This window comes from Aotus nancymaae, unplaced genomic scaffold (assembly GCF_030222135.1).
Source record: "Aotus nancymaae isolate 86718 unplaced genomic scaffold, 86718_ANA_hifiasm-v0.15.2.pri h1tg000077l, whole genome shotgun sequence".
Taxonomy (NCBI): domain Eukaryota; kingdom Metazoa; phylum Chordata; class Mammalia; order Primates; family Aotidae; genus Aotus; species Aotus nancymaae.
In genome coordinates, this window is record NW_026988492.1 from 8040742 (window position 1) to 8060714 (window position 19973).

Below are 19973 nucleotides of genomic sequence, written 5' to 3' on the forward strand. Positions count from 1 at the left end.
CCTCCCAGGTTCAAGCGATTCTCCTGCCTCAGACTCACAAGTAGCTGGAATTACAGGCATGCAACACCACGCCCAGCTGATTTTTGTATGTTTAGTAGAGACGGGGTTTCACCACGTTGCCCAGGCTGGTCTTGAACTCCTGACCTCAAGTGATCAGCCCCCCACCTCAGCCTCCCAAAGTGCTGGGAGTACAGGTGTGAGCCACCACACCCAGCCTGACACTTTTTAAAAGAATTTCATGCCCACCAAGCAACCTTAGCTGGGGAAAGTGTGCTTTCTTGGAAAGAGTATGCTTTATGGCTTTCCCGTCTGCCTGAATGACAAGGAGGGATTGTGTCAATCAATGATGCCAAGACCATGAATTTCTGATGTGTGTGTCAGTGATGCTTTTCACTATATTTTAGTACATTAGCATTCTGGTGTCTGTCTCAAGCGTGTGTGTTTTGGTTACTTTAAGTCTCTCAGGGCCTAATAGTCCTTGGGGAGACAGAACTACAGTAACTAAGCCACAGGGACAAAGAGCAATGTTTAAGCCACATCTCGCTCTCCACCAGAGCTCTATTACCTCCTGATGGTTGCACATTCTCCTGACTTGTAGTGTGAACAAATACTGTAATAGGTTAAAAACCAGTGTGCATGTGATCATGTCTAATCATTTCTCAGTATATCTTCGATTTTTTTTTATTTAATTTTTTAAAGACAGGGGCTCTCTGTGTTGGCCAGGTTGGTCTTGAACTCCTGGACTCAAGCAGTCCTCCCCCACTTGAGGATTGGCACCCGGCCATGTCTTTGATTCTTACCCAGCACTTTATCTGACTGAGCCTGGTGGCTCAGGCCTGTAATCCCAACGCTTTGGGAGGCGGAGGCAGGAGGATCACTTCTGTTCAGAGGATTGCTTTTTTTCTAGACCAGACTGGGCAGTGACACCTCCTAATACGGTTTGTCTGTGTGTCCCCACCCAAATCTATCTCGAATTGTAATCCCCAATTACAAGTGGGGGCCAGAGGGGGTCAAGGGAGGGAGCAAGTAGAGGTAATTGGATCATGGGGGTGGATTCCCCCATGCTGTTCTCATCATAGGGAGTGAATTCTCCGGAGATCTGATGGTTTTATAAGTGTTTGGTAGTTCCTCCTGTGTTCACTCTCTCTCCTGCTGCCTTGTGAAGAGGTGCTTTCTTCTCCTTCCACCATGATTGTAAGTTTCTGAGGCCTCCCCAGCCGTTCGGAACTGTGAGTCAATTAAACCTCTCTCCTATAATTATAAATTGCCCAGTCATGGGTAATTTCTTTATATTCTCCTGCCTTAGACTTTATAGCAGTGTGAGAACAGACCAATACAGGAAGTTGATACCAAGGTAGTGGGGCATTGATACAAGTTACCTGAGAATATGGAAGTGACTTTGGAACTGGCTAACAAGCAGAGGTTGGAATAGTTTGGAGAGCTCAGAAGAAGAAAGGAAGATGTGGGAAACTTTGAAATTTCCTAGAGACTCGTTGAATCGCTTTGACCAAAATGCTGAAAGTGATATGGACAGTGAAGTCCAGGCTGAGGTGGTCTCAGATAGAGATGAAAAACTTCTTGGAAACTGGGCAAGGGTCAGTCTTGCTAAGCTTTAGCAAAGAGACTGGCAGCATTTTGCCCCTGCCCTAGATAGAGATCTATGGAACTTTGAGCTTGAGAGAGATGATCTCAAATTGGAACTTAGGTTTAAAGGGGAAGCAGAGCATAAAAGTTTCAAAAATTTGCAGCCTGAAGATGCAATAGAAAAGAAAAACCCAGCCGGGCATGGTGTCTCATGCCTGTAATCCCGGCACTTTGGGAGGCCAAAGTGGGTGTATCATGAGGTCAAGAATTCGAGACCAGCCTGACCAATATAGTGAAACCCCATCTCTATTAAAAATATAAAAATTAGCCCAGCATGTGGCATGTGCCTGTAATCCCAGCTACTTGGGAGGCTGAGGCAGGAGAATTGCTTGAACCTGGGAGGCAGAGGTTGCAGTGAGAAAGATCGTGCCACTGCATTCCAGCCTGGGTGACAGAGCAAGACTCAATCTCAAAAAAAAAAAAAGAAAAAGAAAAAGAAAAAACCATTTTCTGGGGAGAAATTCAAGCTAGCTGCAGAAATTTGCATAAGCAACAAGGAGTGGAATGTTAATAGCCAAGAGAATGGGGAAAATGTTTCCAGGGCATGTCAGAGACCTTCTCTGCAGCCCCTCCCATCACAGATCAGGAGGCCTCAGAAGGAAAAATAGTTTCATGGGCTGGGCCCAGGACACCACTGCTCTGTACAAGAGCAGTCTTGGGACTTGGTGCCCTGCATCCCAGCTGTGGCTTAAAGGGGCCAAGGTACAGCTCGGGCCATTGCTTCAGAGGGTATAAGCCCCAAGCCTTGGTGGCTTCCATGTGCTGTTGAGCCTGCAGGTGCACAGAAGACAACAATTTGGGAACCTCTGCCTAGATTTCAGAGGATGTATGGAAACGCCTCAATGTCCAGGCAGAAGTCTGCTGAAGGGGGAGAATCCTCATGGAGAACCTCTGCTAGGACAGTGCAAAAGGGAAATGTGGAGTCGGAGCCCCCGCCACAGAGTCCCCACTGGGGTACTGCCTAGTGGAGCTGTGAAAGGTGGGCCACCGTCCTCCAGATCTAGAATGGTAGATCCACCAACAGTTTGCACCATGAGCCTGGAAAAGCTACAGTCACTCAACACCAGCTCATGAGAACGGCAGTGGGCATTGAACCCTGCAAAGCCACAGAGGCAGAGCTACCCAGTTTCTTTAGAGCCCACCCTTTGCATCAGCATGACCTGGATATGAAACATGGAGTCAAAGATCATTTTGGAGCTTAAGTAATGACTGCCCTGCTGAGTTCAGACTTGCATGCGGCCTGTAAGCCCCTTTGTTTTGGCTGATTTCTACCATTTGAAATGGGAACATTTACCCAATGCCTGTACCGTCATTGTATCTTGGATGTGACTAACTTGTTTTTGATTTTACAGGCTCATAGGTGGAAGGGACTTGACTTGTCTCAGGTAAGACTTTGGGTTTGGACTTTTGAGTTAATGCTAGAATGAGTTAAGACTTTGGTGGACTATTGGGAAGGCATAATTGGTTTTGAAAGGTGAGCACATGAGATTTGGGAGGGGCCAGGAGCAGAATGATATGGTTGGCTCTGTGTCTTCACCCAAATTTCATCTCAAATTTTAATCCCCACGTGTCAAGGGAGGGACCATGTGGAGGTGATTGGATCAGGGAGGCAGAGTCCCTGAGGCTGTTCTTGCAATAGTGAATTATTAAGAGATCTGATGGTTTTATAAGTGATTGGTAGTTCCTCCTGTATTCATTCTCCTTCCTGCTGCCTTGTGAAGAAAGCGCCTTGCTTTTCCCTTTCTCTTCTGCCATGATTGTAAGCTTCCTGAGGCCTCCCAAGCCATTGAGAACTGTGAGTTAATTACACCTCCTTTTATAAATTACCTAGTCTCAGGTTTTTCTTTATAGCAATGTGAGAATGGACTAATACACCTCAACTCTACTAGAAATTTAAAAAATTAGCCAGGTGTGGTGGCATGTTCCTGTAGCCCCAGCTACTCAGGAAGCTGAGGCAGGAGGATAGCTTGAGCCCAGGAGATTGAGGCTGCAGTGAGCTATGATCACACCACTGCACTCCAGCCTGGAAAAATAATAGTAAATTCATGAGAGACAAGGTTGACTTCAGAGGGTGTATGAGGGAAAGGTAGGGAAAAAATCAGAATTAGAAGATAACTGTTGCCCCTCTCTTTTCGTACTTCACTGCTTTCCTGAGCACCTCTAACCTCACTTTGGAAAACCGCTCTGAAGTACTTTTAAGGCAGAAAATAGTAGCTTGATTGAATAGATACTGTATTAAATGTATACTGTGTACTAGGCTCTGAGCTAAGAGCTTTACATATGCTTTCTAAATTAATATCCACCTCACTCCATGAGTAGGTATTATCAGAAAGACGTCACAAGGTAACACAAAGTTGAGATTTGAACCGAGATCTGTCTTCCAAAGTTCATGCTACTGATAATCGTTAGTCCACTTGGTGGTAAAAAGCCCCCCTGTATTAATTACCTATGTAATTTATACTTCAACCCAGGTTAGAGGTCTGTAACTGAATAAAAAGTTATTAAAGTTATTCAGTTAGAATAGTTCAGTTAATTATAACTAATCATAGTTATTTGGCCAAGCACAGTGACTCACACCTGGAATTCCAGCACTTGAGGAGACTGTGGCAGGAGGATCACTTTTGTTCAGGATTTCTAATAATAATATCTATTACTAGAGACTTAATAATAATTATTAGGTCTCTTACTGAAGAACTTTTACTTTTCCATTAAGATGCCCTTATTTATAAGTATCATAATAAAATACTGAATTTATATGAACCTCTAAAAGATTAGGAAACCTTTTTTTTTTTTTTTGAGCCAGAGTCTCACTCTGTTGCCCAGGCTGGAATGCAGTGGCACAATTTTGGCTCACTGCATCCTCTGCCTCCCGGGTAGCAACTCCCTGCCTCAGCCTCCCAAGTAGCGGGGATTACAGGCACCTACCACCATGCCCAGCTAATTTTTGTATTTTTAGTAGAGATGGGGTTTCACCACATTGGCCAGGCTGATCTTGAATTCCTGACCTCGGGATCTACCAGCCTCAGCCTCCCAAAGTGCTAGGATTACAGGCGTGAGCCACCACACCTGGCCTCAAAATAACTACTTTTTTTTTTTTTTTTCCTTGAGACAGAGTCTCACTCTAGCCCAGGCTGGAGTGCAGTGGTGCAATCTCAATTCACTGCAACTTCCACCTACCCAGTCCTGGTTCAAGCAATTCTCCTGCCTCAGCCTCCCAAGTAGCTGGGATTACAGGCGCACACCACCACGCCCAGCTAATTTTTGTATTTTTAGTAGAGACGGGGTTTCACCAATTGGCCAGGCTGGTCTTGAACTCCTGACCTCGTGATCCACCCACTTTGGCCTCCCAAAGTGCTGGGATTACAGGCGTGAGCCACTGCACCTGGCCAAATAACTACTTTTAACCTCCTGGTTTATGTGCTGTCAAACTGTTCTCCCCTGTGTAATATCAAAATGTCCTGAGGTGGGTTGGTTTTCTTGACAATATTTATCCAAAAGTGTCGTTTCCAAAGTATGTTGAGTAACAAGAACTTAAAATAGTATTTGTATATTTGTATAAATATAAATTATTTCTTTGCTATTGAAATCTTTTTCCTCTGACCAATCTTAGTTAAATGGAAGGAAATTGCTTTAAAACTACTTTTCAGGTCTGGAAAGATAGATTTGAATATGGAAACTGGCTTGCTTTTGGGGGAAAGGATGGACTGTAGATGGTTTTTATTTTCTGTTTTTTACTTGTATTTTCTGCAATGACAAGTATTTTGTAATAACAAAAGAAAACTTTTTGAATTTTTTTCTAAAGTTTGCAATCTACATATAAATGGATGATTAGAAGATAAAGATTATAATTATGGGGGTTTTATCATCCAATGTTACAGTTTTTCAGGAATATTCTTACAAGTTTCTTGACATTTTTATTTTATAGATACCCTATTTTAATCTTGTGAAGCATTTGACATCTGCCTGTCCAAATGTATATAGTATATCACGGTAAGCTTACAATCCATACTACAACTACTAAAATTATTCATTTTTAAATTTGTTATTTTAAAATCCTTTTTTTGTAGAGACAGGGAGCTTACTATGTTTCCCAGGCTGCTCTTGAACTCCTAGCCCCAAGCAATCCTCCCACACTCAGCTTCCCAAAGTGCTGGGATTGCAGACATAAGCACCCAGCCTAAAATTATTAATTATAGTGGCTGTTAATTTCTAAATTGTAGCAGGCTAGGCCAACAAATTTAATATGTTGTTTGACTGAGTGCCGTAATATTTGCTCTGTGTGATCTGCCTAGTCTAAAATCAGGAATATATAAAGTTTGAACTGAACCCAGAACACAATGATGAACATAGTTTAATTTATCTTTGATTTTGTGGGTTCTCAAGGTCCTCTTGGTAAAAATGATCTATTGATCTGTCATTTAGCAAGAATAGAATTTTGTATGTTTTTCCAAATTATGACCTTTTCAGATTCATAATTTCTTTTTTTTTTTATTTTTAAAATTTTATTTCATCTGGTAGACAAAGGTAAATGATTGATTTCTAACAAGTATTTGGGCTGAATTTTCCATCCTCTGAGTCTACTAAATATGTATGTATATAAAACTTGAAAATGAAGTCATGTGCATTTTTGCATGTCGCAGGTTTCATCACACAACCCCAGACAATAAAACACACAGTGGTGAGAAATACACCGATCCTTTCAAACTCGGTTGGAGAGACTTGAAAGGTCTGTATGAGGACATTAGAAAGGTGAGTTTTTTATTCTGCTGTAATGTAATGTTTTACTAAAACTTACTAAAATTTTGTTAAATTTATTATTCTTTTTATTATTATTTGGAGATGGAGTCTCACTCTGTTGCCCAGGCTTGAGTGCAGTGGTGCAATCTAAGCTCACTGCAACCCTCACCTCCCAGGTTCATGCAATTCTCCTGCCTCAGCCTCCTGAGTAGCTGAGATGATAGGCATGCACCATCATGCCTGGCTAATTTTTGTATTTTTAGTGAAGATGGGGTTTCGCTGTGTTGGCTAGGCTGGTCAGGAACACCTGACCTCATGTGACCCACCCGCCTTGGCCTCCCAAAGTGCTGGGATTATGAAAAACCAGTGCAGGTGTTCAGAGCTATACAATGCGGTTTGCAGTTTTGGCTCATGTATGGTCAAGTTTTAAATGTTTCTTGAGCAAGAACCACATGTGACCCAGTGCCAGGCAATATGAAAAATGCAGTATGTGCTAATGTCTAGTAAGAGGTTATGGCAGGGTTGGGAACCTGAAAAAAATTGGTCCAGGTAGCTCATGCTTGTCCAATGAGTTATCCCACCTTTCCTCTTAAAACCCACCACCTCCCAGTGACTCCAGCTGTCTCTTCCTTATCTAATTCTGAATGTCGTTGCCAGACAGCGCCAAATATGGCATTTTTCATTCAACTCTTTTTCCTGAAAACTTGCAATAGTTCTTCACATGGTTGGGCACGGTGGCTCTTGCCTGTAATCCCACCAATTTAGGAGGCCAAAGCAGGAGGATTGCTTAAGTCCAGGAGTTTGAGGCTGCAGTGAGCTATCACTGTCACTGCACTCCAGCCTGAGTGATAGAGCAAGACATTTTTTCTGTCTTTAGAAAAAAATTGGCTGGTTCTGCGGTGGCTCATGCCTATAATCCTAGCACTTTGGGAGGCTCAGGCAGGTGGATCACTTGAGGTCAGGAGTTCAAGATCAGCCTAGCCAACATCATCAAACTCCATCTCTACTAAAAATACAAAAATTAGCTAGGCATGGTGGCATGTGCCTGTAATCCCAGCTACTCAGGAGGCTGAGGTAGTAGAATTGCTTGAACCCAGGAGGCGGAGGTTGCATTGAGCCGAGATCTTGCCACTGCATTCCAGCCTGGGTGACAGAGTGAGACTACACCTCAAAAAAAAAAAAAGAAAATTTAAAAATAAAATGCTGCCCAGAAACGTCCATGTGCCCCTTTACAAGTCCCCGCTTTCCTCCTTTCATCTTCAAGCCCACCGCACACTGACTCTCATATTCTGATGGCAACACCAATTCCTGTTTCACAGACACTGGGGGCCGTGAAGAAAGAACTCCTTCAGCTCCCACTCTGTCACAATTGACCAGCTTGCCTGCGCCTTCTCTGGTTATTGATTGCCTGCTCTCCTCCCACCCACAGAAGTCATGTCCCTTCCCTCTCTAGGGGCAGTCCCTTAGCCACTTCCCAGCTCCTTAGGAACTCTCCCAGACGTGGCCTCTCCCTCTGTCTGCAAACTTTGATTGGCATTGTTTCTTCCATATCCACTGGGTGTTCAGTTTCTTCACCTGCATTTTTAAAAGGCCCATATCCCTGACCCAGTGCTTCAGTCCCTCCCTTCCATTACAGTATCCCCTGCCCTCTGCCTCCCTCCGGAGCCGTCACATTCCCTCCACTATTGCACTGGGGCCCCCTGTCCAGCCTCATCTCCGAAGCTGCTTTTGCTTGAGTCACTGATAGCTTCCCTGTACCAAATCCTAATGGATGTGTTACCAGCAGCAAATCCATACAGGTCCGCAGCAACCTCAATTCTTACCTCCTCAGAAGAATGAATTCGACTGAGGAGCATTAAGGCAGGAGAGACCGAGGCAAGTTTTAAAGCAGGAGTGAAAGTTTACTAAAAAGTTGAGAGCAGGAAGGAAAGGAAGTAAAGTACACTTGGAAGAGGGCCAAGCCTTTGCCCTGAGAGATCAAGTGCGTGGTGTGGCCTTGGAATTTGAGTTTTTACCTGTGGGCATACTTCCAGGGACTTGCATCCCTTCTCCCTTGATTCTTCCCTTGGGTTGGGCTGCCTGCATGCGCAATGGCCAGCCATTGTTTGGGATGGGAGCATGCGCATTGTGCTTACTGGAGTTTTGCACATGCTCACTTGAGGCATTCTTCCCGTACTAGTCCCAGTGTTCCTAAAGGGACGTATACCAGTTAAACTCTGCCATTTTGCCTCAGCGCATCCTCGAGCCCACTCGCCCACCTCCTGAAATCTTATTGGGAAGCTGATCACCAGTTTCAAGTTTTTGTATCTGTTAGGAGACTGCCTTCCCTTGGCACCAGCTGTGACCAATTAGTATTTTAGAGACACAGTTAACAACCGCCTGACCATCACCTGATGGTCGCCTGACATTCCTGGTGTGGGTGGGGGAGCCCTCCCCTGTCCTGCTCGTGCCTGACTAGCTACATACTGTGAATAGACACTTCCGGGTTTTCTCAGCATTGGGCACTATTGACTGTAACCCCTCCTTGAAACATGGTTCCCTTCGCTCTGCACTTTCTTTCTCCACCTCATCCTGAGGCTGTTCTTTGGTTCATCACCTCCACCTTACTTCCTTTAATTTTGCCATTCCCTGGGGTTCCCTTGGCCCACTGCTGTCTCTCTGTTCCTTGTGTACCCGTGTCCATACTTAGGTCTCCCAAATAATATCACTACTCCAGGTTGAGTTGCATCTCCCACACCCATGTAGCTAACTGCTCACCGGGAGCGCCATGGGTTGCCATGATGGTCTCAGACTTAGATAAGACTTTACTTTTCCCACACGGGTTGTTTTTTCTGCTGTTTTCCTGTGCTTTAGGGAACCTGGGAAGAACCCAGGACCCTCTCCTCCCTTCCATATCCTTCTAGTCTGCCTCTTGTCAGTCCCCACTGCCCCAGGCCAGGCACTTCCATGCCCCTAGTCCTTTCATTTGTGCTCTTCTCCTCCCTGGCTCAGCTTCCGAGGTGACGGCTTACCTGGGTGAGAGCACCACACCCATCACACTGTGTTGTGTCAATGGCAATGATCGTTTTACTTTTCCCCATCTAGACCCTGAGCTCCTTGTAGGCAAGGCTTGTCTTACTTATCTTTGTGACCTCTGTGCTGTTACAGTGAGTCGGTAATTTACTGAATTAACGATGGGCCCACTGTGTTGTATTCGCCTATGCCAGGCTGAGGGTTCATTGGCTCCCACAGCATCCAGGGGATAAACTCCAAGTTAGTCAAACATGTCCCAGACTGGCACATACCCTAGAGTGACAGATATGAGTGACGCACACCTGTTAACTGGAAGGATCTCACCCTCTCTGTGAATCAGAACCCTGTTTAGGCTTCTGATCCCACATTAAAGCCCATCTCCTCCATGAAATATTTGGTTTTTCTAGCCTGCACTGATCTCTTCCTTCCCTGAACTTTTAATGTATTTAATGTACAGCATTGTTTACACTGCCACTGTATTCATCATTGATTATTTCGTATTTGCAAAATTTTTTCTCCCCATTTGAGTTGCAGGCTCCCATACTCAGGCAGGCTATGCCTTACACCTCATCTGTGAACCCTCAAAATGTCTTTTGCCAAATAAAGGCCAAGCCAGATGAACTGGGCCCTGCTGCTTCTCCTTGGCTGTGGTCTTACTGTCTTTCTGCCTCTCATAAACAGCTTTTCCCTGAGGAGTTTGAGGCTGCAGTGAGTTATGATCGTGCCACTGCCCTGAAGCCTGGGTGACAGAGCAAGACCCTGTCTCTAAAAAAAATTAAAAAAAAAAAAAAACAAAAAAAAACTTTGCCACCTGACCCAGGACACCCCCCCGACACCCTCCCCACCACCCCCGACCTGTTTCACGGGCTCTGACGGCTACTGGCTCCACCTTCCCCATCTTTCTCCTCCCACCTCCATCTTTCAAGCTGTTAACCAGCCCCTGTTCCTTTTGCTGTCTGGCTGTCAGTGAGCCCAGAGTCCCTTAGCTACCTAGTGCTTTCTTCCCCCTTCTGCTGTCTCTTGGAGTCATCTGGTGTCTAATCCTGTCAGTGGGGGCAGGTGGCAGTACCTGCTCTAGCACTCAGCCCACTTGGGGCTGATCCAGGCATTGTTGACGTTTCAGCCTGCAGAACAGCCAGGTGGATGGCCATGCAGCGTTGGAGCCTTGCCAACAGAGTGTTGAATTTCTCAATTGAAATGAACACACTTAAAAAGTTTTATAGAAGAAATCCTGGCCAGGTGTGGTGGCTCACGCCTGTAATCCCAATAGTTTGGGAGGCAAAGGCAGGTGGATCACTTGAGGTCAAGAGCTTGAGACCAGCCTGGCCAACATGGTGAAACCCCACCTCTACTAAAAATACAAAAAATTAGCCAGGGGTGGTGGCAGCCACCTGTAATCCCAGCTACTTGGGAGTCTGAGGCAGAAGAATCGCTTGAACCTGGGAGCTGGAGGTTGCAGTGAGCTGAGATTGCACCATTGCGCTCCAGTCTGGGCAACATGAGCAAAACTCTGTCTCAAAAAAAGAAAAAAAAAGAAATCCTTGTTGACTTTTCTGTGCAGTTTTGATGCCATTGTGACACAGAGAAACTTTATTTCAGGAACTGCTCATAACAACATCAGAACTTAAGGAAATGTCTGAGTACTACTTTGATGGAAAAGGGAAAGCCTTTCGACCAATTATTGTGGCACTAATGGCCCGAGCATGCAATATTCATCATAACAACTCCCGGTGAGCTCTTGTTTTTATTCCTTTGTTGTTTTTATATTTGGGAAGTCTTTCTTCCCAAGGTTACTGATTTGTTTCCCATTTAAGAAGTAGCATATACCGGCCAGGCACAGTGGCTCATGCCTGTAATTCCAGCACTTTGAGAGACCGAGGTAGGCAGATCACAAGGTCAGGAGTTCAAGACCAGCCTGGCCAATATGGTGGCGGGCGCCTGTAGTCCCAGCTACTCAGGAGGCTGAGGCAGAAGAATTGTTTGAACCCAGGAGGTGGAGGTTGCAGTGAGCTGAGATCGTGCCATTGCACTCTAGCTTGGATGACAGAGCAAGGCTGTATCTTAAAAAAAGAAAAAAAGTGGCATATATACTTAAAAATTCACTTTGTGATGTGTACATTCTGACTTTAAGTCACTAAAGTCACTCTGGAATCTAGCATCTTTCTTTTACAGACCTCTTAATGTCCATTGAAGAAAAACTTTAGCTGCAAATTAACATTTAAGGAAAAATTTCAGAACCAAATTTGGTTTTCTTGTTGGAAACCAAACAAGAAATACCAGAATGGGTGGATACATTTAATCATTATACACAGGGAGCAAAGGTTGATTGTTCTAAAGTGATAAAGTGGACCATTATTCTGGGCAACAGACATGCTGAGGTGCCTGCCTTCTGTGACCCTCTGAATTGTGCAGAAGCGAAATCATCTTTAAATGAGACATTTTGAGGCTGGACATGGTGTCTTATGCCTATAATCCGAGCACTTTGGGAGGCCACAGCAGGAGGATCGCTTGAGCCTAGGAGTATAAGACCATCCTAAGCATCACAGCAAGACCCTGTCTCTACGAAAAATTTAAAATTAGCCAGGCACGGTTGCATATGCCTATAGTCTCAGCTATTCAGGAGGCTGAGGCAGGAGGATTTCTTGGGTGCAGGAGTTGGAAGCTGCAGTGAGCCATGATTGCACCACTACAATCCAACCTGGGTGACAGAGTGAGACCTTGTCTCCAAAAAAAGACATTTTTTTTGGCTATTGGTCTTCAACTCTTAATTATTGAATATATATAAAAGGTATAAAGATTTAAAAACCTGCAATGTTTTAATGTAAAGGAAATCTTAAAAGGTAAAAGGCTTTCCCTAGTATCTTGCATCGTGATCGCCTCATTCTCTCCTCCCATCAAGTCTGTATTTGGTCATTTAATATATTAACATGTATTTTTGTGTTTAGCTTTGTTTGTTTACCTTTGTTTTTTTAAACTCTTTGCCATGTTGCTGAAATGTCTTTATAATTAGGCCAGGCACAGTGGCTCATACCTGTAATCCCAGCACTTTGGGAAGCCAAGGCAGGCAGATCACTTGAGGTCAGGAGTTTAAGACCAGCCTGGCTACCATGGTAAAACCCCAACTCTTTAAAAAATACAAACGTTAGCTGGGCGTGATGGTGCGTGCCTGTAATCCCAGCTACTCAGGAGACTGAGGCAGAAGAATCACTTGAAATTGGGAGGCAGAGGTTGTGGTGAGCCGAGATGGCACCCCTGAACTCCACCCTGGCCAACAGAGTGAGACTCAAAAAGTCTAAAAGTTGATTCCTTCCCAGATAGAATCAGCCTCATCCTGGCATGGAGGGTGCTGAAGAAGGTGCACACACCAGTCACAAGGTCTGCAGCCCTCTTGCTCTGACTGAGGTTCTTATGTTTGACCTTGAACTCATGCATGAAATGATGACCATCTGCTCATCAAAATCTCCACCTTAGTGGGTGTCCCTTACTGTAGACTCTACTTCAAAGATCCATTTTCATAGTGCTTATGGACACATCCAAACTGCCACCTCCTGGGTGAAAGACAAAAACATTTCCTTTGGTGGCAACCCTCTTGCCTATCCCATAAACGGCAGCAGCAGTGGCTGGCTCAGTGACTCAGAGCACACAGAAACCAGGAATGTTCTAGAGTCATTAGTGGCCTGAGCTTGGGAATGATTTGAGCCAGTCGGGGCTAAATGGCTGCTTTGTTAGTGTTTCCAGGAATAGGCTTTGGTAATCTTAGCTTTTATAGCACTATAAAAGTTACCTCCTCCGAATATAGGATTATCACACCTGGACTCTCAAGCTGTTATCCAATGTGAAAACTGTGTCTTATAATTTGACCCTCTAAACATCTAGTCCAGCTTTGAAAACTGGACTCATGTAATTCAATGCCATTGACTATTTGCAGAATCAAGATCAACAGATCTGTGCACAGCACAACTTGGGTCGTCTGTTATCCTGATTGCTGGCAATGATATTCACTTCCTAGAGCTAGAAGAGTTTCACACAGGAATGGATGGTGCGAAAATCCAGGTGCCAATGATAAGTCAGTCTCTTCAGTGAGACTGATGAGCAGGCTAGGTTTGGCTTGTCTGAGAAACGTGCAGACACCATAACTGTGCTGCATTCAATGAGTGAGGCAATGTTATAGAAATCTATTTATCATAAAGCTCTTTTTTTTAGACACAGTGTTGCTCTGTCTTGCCCAGGCTGGAGTGCTGTGGTGCGATCTCAGCTCACTGCAGCCTCCACCTCCTGGGTTCAAGTGATTCTCCTGCCTCAGCCTCCTGAGTAGCTGGGATTATCAGCCCACATCCAGGGACTGATAGATGAAGGGCATTCTACCCTTACACCCTAGAGGGTGTTTTAGGCTGTGTTGATTGCAACTCAGTTCAAGTAACCAGGTGTGTGTCATCATGACTGGCTAATATTTTATTTTTTTATTTTTTTATTTAATTAATTAATTTATTTTTTTGAGACGGAGTTTCGCTCATTACCCAGGCTGGAGTGCAGTGGCGCGATCTCAGCTCACCACAACCTCCGCCTCCTGGGTTCAGGCAATTCTCCTGCCTCAGCCTCCTGAGTAGCTGGGATTACAGGCACGCGCCACCATGCCCAGCTAATTTTTTGTATTGGTAGAGACGGGGTTTCACCATGTTGACCAGGATGGTCTCAATCTCTTGACCTCGTGATCCACCCGCCTCGGCCTCCCAAAGTGCTGGGATTACAGGCTAATATTTTATTTTAGTAGAGATGGGAATTTACCATGTTGGCCAGGCTGGTCTCGAACTCCTGACCTCAGGTGATCCGCCTGCCTCAGGCTCCCAAAGTGCTGGGATTACAGGCATGAGCCACTGTGCCCAGCCCTTAAAGCCCTTTTTTGATCTGGATTCTGTAATAAAATGATTTTAAGTTTTGCCGAATTCTGTTGCAAGTTAGGTTCTCCAGGAAGCAGATTCTGCGATGAAGTTTCAAGGACAGGATGTTTATTCAGGAGTGCCCTTGGGATTACTGACACCTGAGGGGCCGGGGGAGGAAACAGGACTGGGGAGCAGGAGAAGCTGAGCTGCAATCAACAGCCTGAAATGCCCTCTAGGATGAGCAGGTAGAATGGCCCTTCATCTGTCAGTCACTGGATGTGGGTGGCCTCCAGAAGGGGCACAGCCCCAGGTGAGAGGATTCTTTGTAGCCAAGGCAGTCCTGGAAGAGGCTAAGGAATGAAGGCCAACAGGTACCAACCATACCTGATACAGCAGCTGGGCAGAGTCGTGCACTGTCAAGGAATCTGGGGGGCATGTCTCAGAATCCAGCACAACTCTCTTTTCTGGACATGTCAAGTGTGAGTCATCTGTTCTGTGGGCTCAGTCTCAAAAAAAATTTTTTTTGTTAAATGTCTTCATAATATCATATAATCTATTAATGGAAATTCCAGTAGACCATAATGTACTAATAGATTTCCCTAGTGTTGAACATCTGTATTATATTGTCCCTTCTCAGTAGATATTTAAGGAATGCCTAAGATTTTTCAGTACTGAAATTAATGATGCTGTAAGAGTGAATGTCAGATACTGCTTCTTAGTGGGTGCTCACCTCCGCCTACGGCTTTCTCTGCTCTGCTGCTGGCCCCACCTTGTCCAGCATATCATGCCATGCTCAGGGCTGGCTGCCACTTTAGCTGGCCCTTTCAAAGAGCTCACAGTAGATTTGTAGCAAGCAGTGAAATCTCTGGCAGTGACCTTTAACCATCATCAGGACCACTTTTACTTTACTGGAAGGCAGAGCAGCAAAAATGCTCCCTCTGAGCCAAACCTGAAGTAACATCTCCTGCAGTCTGGAGCAGAGATCTCGGCCTCAGCACTGTTGACATTTTGGGCCACACTGTTCTTCATTGGGGGTCCATGGGGTCCCGTAGGGTCTGCCATGTGCATTACAGGATGTTTAGCAGCATCGCTGGCTCTAACCACTAGATGCCTCTGAGTTGGTAACAATCAAAAATGCCTCCAGACACTGCCAAATAAATGCCCCATGGTCCCACGCAGTGCAGAATCACCCCTGGTTGAGAATCACTGGTCTAGAGAGTGTTTATATTTTTAATTTCTCTCTTAATGCATAATACAGTTAATTGGCCTCAGCAATAAACGTGGAAAGGAAAATACTTTTTTATTGCTTTACCACTCTATCCCCATAATTAGAAGTTTTTTCTTTTTTTTTTTTCCTTTTTAATATATATTTTATTGAATTTTAGGTTCTGAGGTACATGTGCAGAACATGCAGGATTGTTGCATAGGTACATACATGGCAATGTGGTTTGCTGCCTCCATCCCCATCACCTATATCTGGCATTTCTCCCCATGTTATCCCTCCCCAACTCCCTACCCCCCACTGTCCCTCCCCTAGTCCTCCCCCACAGACCTCAGGGTGTGATGCTCCCCTCCCTGTGTCCATGTGTTCTCACTGTTCAACACTCGCCTATGAGTGAGAACATGCGGTGTTTGATTTCCTGTTGTTGTGTCAGGTTGCTGAGAATGATGGTTTCCAGGTTTGTTCCATGTCCCTACAAAGGACACGAACTCATTGTTTTTTATGGCTGCATAGTATTCCATGGTATATATGTGCCACATTTTCCCTGTCCAGTCTATCTTTGATGGGTCAGTTCCAAGTCTTTGCTGTTGTAAACAGTGCTGCAATGAACATATGTGTGCATGTGTCCTTATACTAGAACGATTTATAATCCTTTGGATATATACCCAGTAATGGGATTGCTAGGTCAAATAGAATTTCGATTTCTAGGTCCTTGAGGAATCACCACACTGTCTTCCACAATGGCAGAACTAATTTATGCTCCCACCAACAGTGTAAGAGTGTTCCTATTTCTCTACATCCTCTCCAGCATATATTGTCTCCAGATTTTTTTTTTTTTTGGCTCCAGATTTTTTAATGATCACCATTCTAACTGGCATGAGATGGTATCTCAATGTAGTTTTGATTTGCATTTCTCTAATGACCAGTGATGAGCATTTTTTAAGTATGTTTCTTGGCCTCATATATGTCTTCTTTTGAAAAGTGTTCATATCCTTTGCCCACTTTTGGATGGGTTTGTTTCTTGTAGATCTGTTTTAGTTCTTTGTAGAATCTGGATATAAGTCTTCTGTCAGATGGATAAATTGCAAAAATTTTTTCCCATTCTGTTAGTTGCTGGTTCACTCTAATGATTGTTTCTTTTGCTGTGCAGAAGCTGTGGAGTTTAATTAGATCCTATTTGTCTATTTTGGCTTTTGTTGCCAATGCTTTTGGTGTTTTTGTTATGAAGTCCTTGCCTATGCCTATGTCCTGAATGGTTTTGCCTAGGTTTTCTTCTAAGGTTTTTATGGTGTTAGGTCTTATGATTAAATCTTTAATCCATCTGGAGTTAATTTTAGTGTAAGGTGTCAGGAAGGGGTCCAGTTTCTGCTTTCTGCACATGGCTAACCAGTTTTCCCAACACCGTTTATTAAACAGGGACTCCTTTCCCCATTGCTTGTTTTTGTCAGGTTTGTCAAAGACCAGATGGTTGTAGATGAGGCATGGAGGCATCAGATGGAGGCATGGTGGCATTGCCCCCGATGCCTCTGTTCTGTTCCATTGGTCTATATCTCTGTTTTGGTACCAGTACCACACTGTTTTGATTACTGTAGCCTTGTAGTATAGTTTGAAGTCCAGTAGCATGATGCCTCCAGCTTTGTTCTTTTTGCTTAGAATTGACTTGGCTATGCGGGCCCTCTTTTGGTTCCATATGAAGTTTAAGGTAGTTTTTTCCAGTTCTGTGAAGAAGGTCATTGGTAGCTTGATGGGGATAGCGTTGAATCTATAAATTACTTTGGGCAGTATGGCCATTTTCACGATATTGATTCTTCCTAACCATGAGCATGGAATGTTTTTCTCCATCCGTTTGTGTCCTCTCTCATTTTGTTGAGCAGCGGTTTGTAGTTCTCCTTGAAGAGGTCCTTTACATCCTTCGTTAGTTGTATTCCTAGGTATTTTATTCTCTTTATAGCAATCGTGAATGGCAGTTCGTTCTTGATTTGGCTCTCTTTAAGTCTGTTATTGGTGTATAGGAATGCTTGTGATTTTTGCACATTGATTTTGTATCCTGAGACTTTGCTGAAGTTGCTTATCAGCTTAGGGAGATTTTGGGCTGAGACAATGGGGTTTTCTAAATATACAATCAAGTCGTCTGCAAATAGACAGTTTGACTTCCTCCTTTCCTAATTGAATACCCTTTATTTCTTTTTCTTGCCTGATTGCTCTGGCTAGAACTTCCAATACCATATTGAATAGGAGTGGTGAGAGAGGGCATCCTTGTCTAGTGCCAGATTTCAAAGGGGATGCTTCCAGTTTTTGCCCATTCAGTATGATATTGGCTGTGGGTTTGTCATAAATAGCTTTTATTATTTTGAGATACATTCCGTCAATACCTAGTTTATTGAGAGTTTTTAGCATAAAGCGCTGTTGACCTGTGTCGAAGGCCTTCTCTGCATCTATTGAGATAATCATGTGTTTTTTGTCTTTGGTTCTGTTTATGTGGTGAATTATGTTTATAGACTTGCATATGTTGAACCAGCCTTCCATCTCCGGGATGAAGCCTACTTGATCGTGATGGATAAGCTTTTTGATATGCTATTGCAATCAGTTTGCCAGTATTTTTTTGAAGATTTTTGCATCTATGTACATCATGGATATTGGCCTGAAGTTTTGTTTTCTTGTTGAGTCTCTGCCGGGTTTTGGTATCAGGATGATGTTGCCCTCATAAAATGATTTGGGGAGGATTTCCTCTTTTTGTACTGTTTGGAATAGTTTCAGAAGGTGTGGTACCAGTTCCTCTTTGTATGTCTGGTAGAATTCAGCTGTGAACCCATCTGAACCTGGACTTTTTTTGTTTGGCAGGCTATTAATTTCTGCCTCAACTTCAGCTCTTGTTATCGGTCTATTCAGGGTTTTGGCTTCTTCCTGGTCTAGGCTTGGGAGGGTGTAAGTGTCCAGGAATTTATCTGTTTCTTCCAGGTTTACTGGTTTATGTGCATAGAGTTGTTTGTAATAATCTCTGATGATGGTTTGTATTTCTGTGGAATCTCTGGTGATATCCCCTTTATCGTTTTTTTATTGCATCTATTTGATTATTCTCTTTTCTTTTTTATTAATCTGGCCAGTGGTGTATTCTGTTGATCTCTTAAAAAAACCAGCTCCTGGGTTTATTGATTTTTTTTTTTTTTGAAAGGCTTTTTGTGTCTCTATCTCCTTTAATTCTGCTTTGATCTTAGTTATTTCTTGTCTTCTGCTAGCTTTTGCGTTTTTTTGATCTTGCTTCTCTAGCTCTTTCAATTGTGATGATAGGGTGCCGATTTTAGATCTTTCCTTGCTTCTCATGTGGGCATTTGTTACTATAAATTTTCCTCTAGACACCGCTTTAAATGTGTCCCAGAGATTCTGGTATGTTGTGTCTTCATTCTCATTGGTTTCAAAGAATATCTTTATTTCTGCCTTCATTTCATTGTTTTTATCCAGTCAACATTCAAGAGCCAGTTGTTGTTCAGTTTCCATGAAGTTGTGTGGTTCTGAGTTAATTTCTGAATTCTGAGTTCCAATTTGATTGCACTGTGGTCTGAGAGACTGTTATGATTTCCGTTCTTTTGCATTTGCTGAGGAGTGATTTACTTCCAATTATGTTGTCAATTTTAGAGTAGGTGTGATGTGGTGCTGAGAAGAATGTATATTCTGTGGATTTGGGGTGGAGAGTTCTGTAAATGTCTATTAGGTTTCCTTGTTCCAAGTCTGAGTTCAAGTCCTGGATATGCTTGTTAATTTTCTCTCTCATTGACCTAATATTGTCAGTGGAGTGTTAAAGTCTCCCATTATTATTGTGTGGGAGTCTAAGTCTCTTTGTAGGTCATTAAGAACTTGCTTTATGTATCTGGGTGCTCCTGTATTGGGTGCGTATATATTTAGGATTATTAGCTCTTCTTGTTGCATTGATTCTTTTACCATTATGTAATGCTCTTCTTTGTCTCTTTTGATCTCTGTTAGTTTAAAGTCTATTTTATCAGAGACTAGGATTGCAACTCCTCCTTTTTTTTTTTGCTCTCCATTTGCTTGGTAGATCTTCCTCCATCCCTTTATTTTGAGCCTATGTGTATCCTTGCATGTGAGATGGGTTTCCTGGATACAGCACACTGATGCATTTTGACTTTTTATCCAATGTGCCCGTCTGTGTCTTTTGATTGGGGCGTTTAGCCCATTTACATTTAAGGTTAGTATTGTTATGTGTGAATTTGATCCTGCCATTTTGATGCTAGCTGGTTGTTTTGCCCATTAGTTGATGCAGTTTCTTCATTGTGTCAATACTCTTTACCATTTGGTACGTTTTTGAAGTGACTGTTACTGGTTGTTCTTTTCTATGTTTAGTGCTTCTTTCAGGAGCTCTTGTAAAGCAGGCCTGGTGGTGATGAAATCTCTGAGCAATTGCTTGCTCATAAAGGATTTTATTTCTCCTTCTCTTAGGAAGCTTAGTTTGGCTGGTTATGAAA

General features: G+C 43.5%; 1 protein-coding gene across 4 annotated transcripts in view; it reads left to right on the forward strand.

Annotated features, from left to right (window-relative positions):
- Positions 1 to 370: 370 nt before the first annotated feature.
- PDSS1 (decaprenyl diphosphate synthase subunit 1) overlaps positions 371 to 19973 on the forward strand; it is a 60215-nt gene continuing 40612 nt past the window's right edge. For 2 of the 4 annotated variants that reach the window (XM_064368570.1, XM_064368569.1), the window contains exons 1-5: positions 1991 to 2623; positions 2997 to 3029; positions 5570 to 5634; positions 6285 to 6393; positions 10993 to 11123. Coding sequence is in view for 3 of the 4 variants with exons in the window: in XM_064368569.1 (XP_064224639.1) it covers positions 11026 to 11123 (98 nt within the window). In the remaining variant the exon portion in view is untranslated. Of the gene's footprint in view, positions 1195 to 1988; positions 3030 to 5569; positions 5635 to 6284; positions 6394 to 10992; positions 11124 to 19973 lie in introns of those variants that run through there. The other 2 variants (XM_064368568.1, XM_064368566.1) reach the window with 2 other exon arrangements.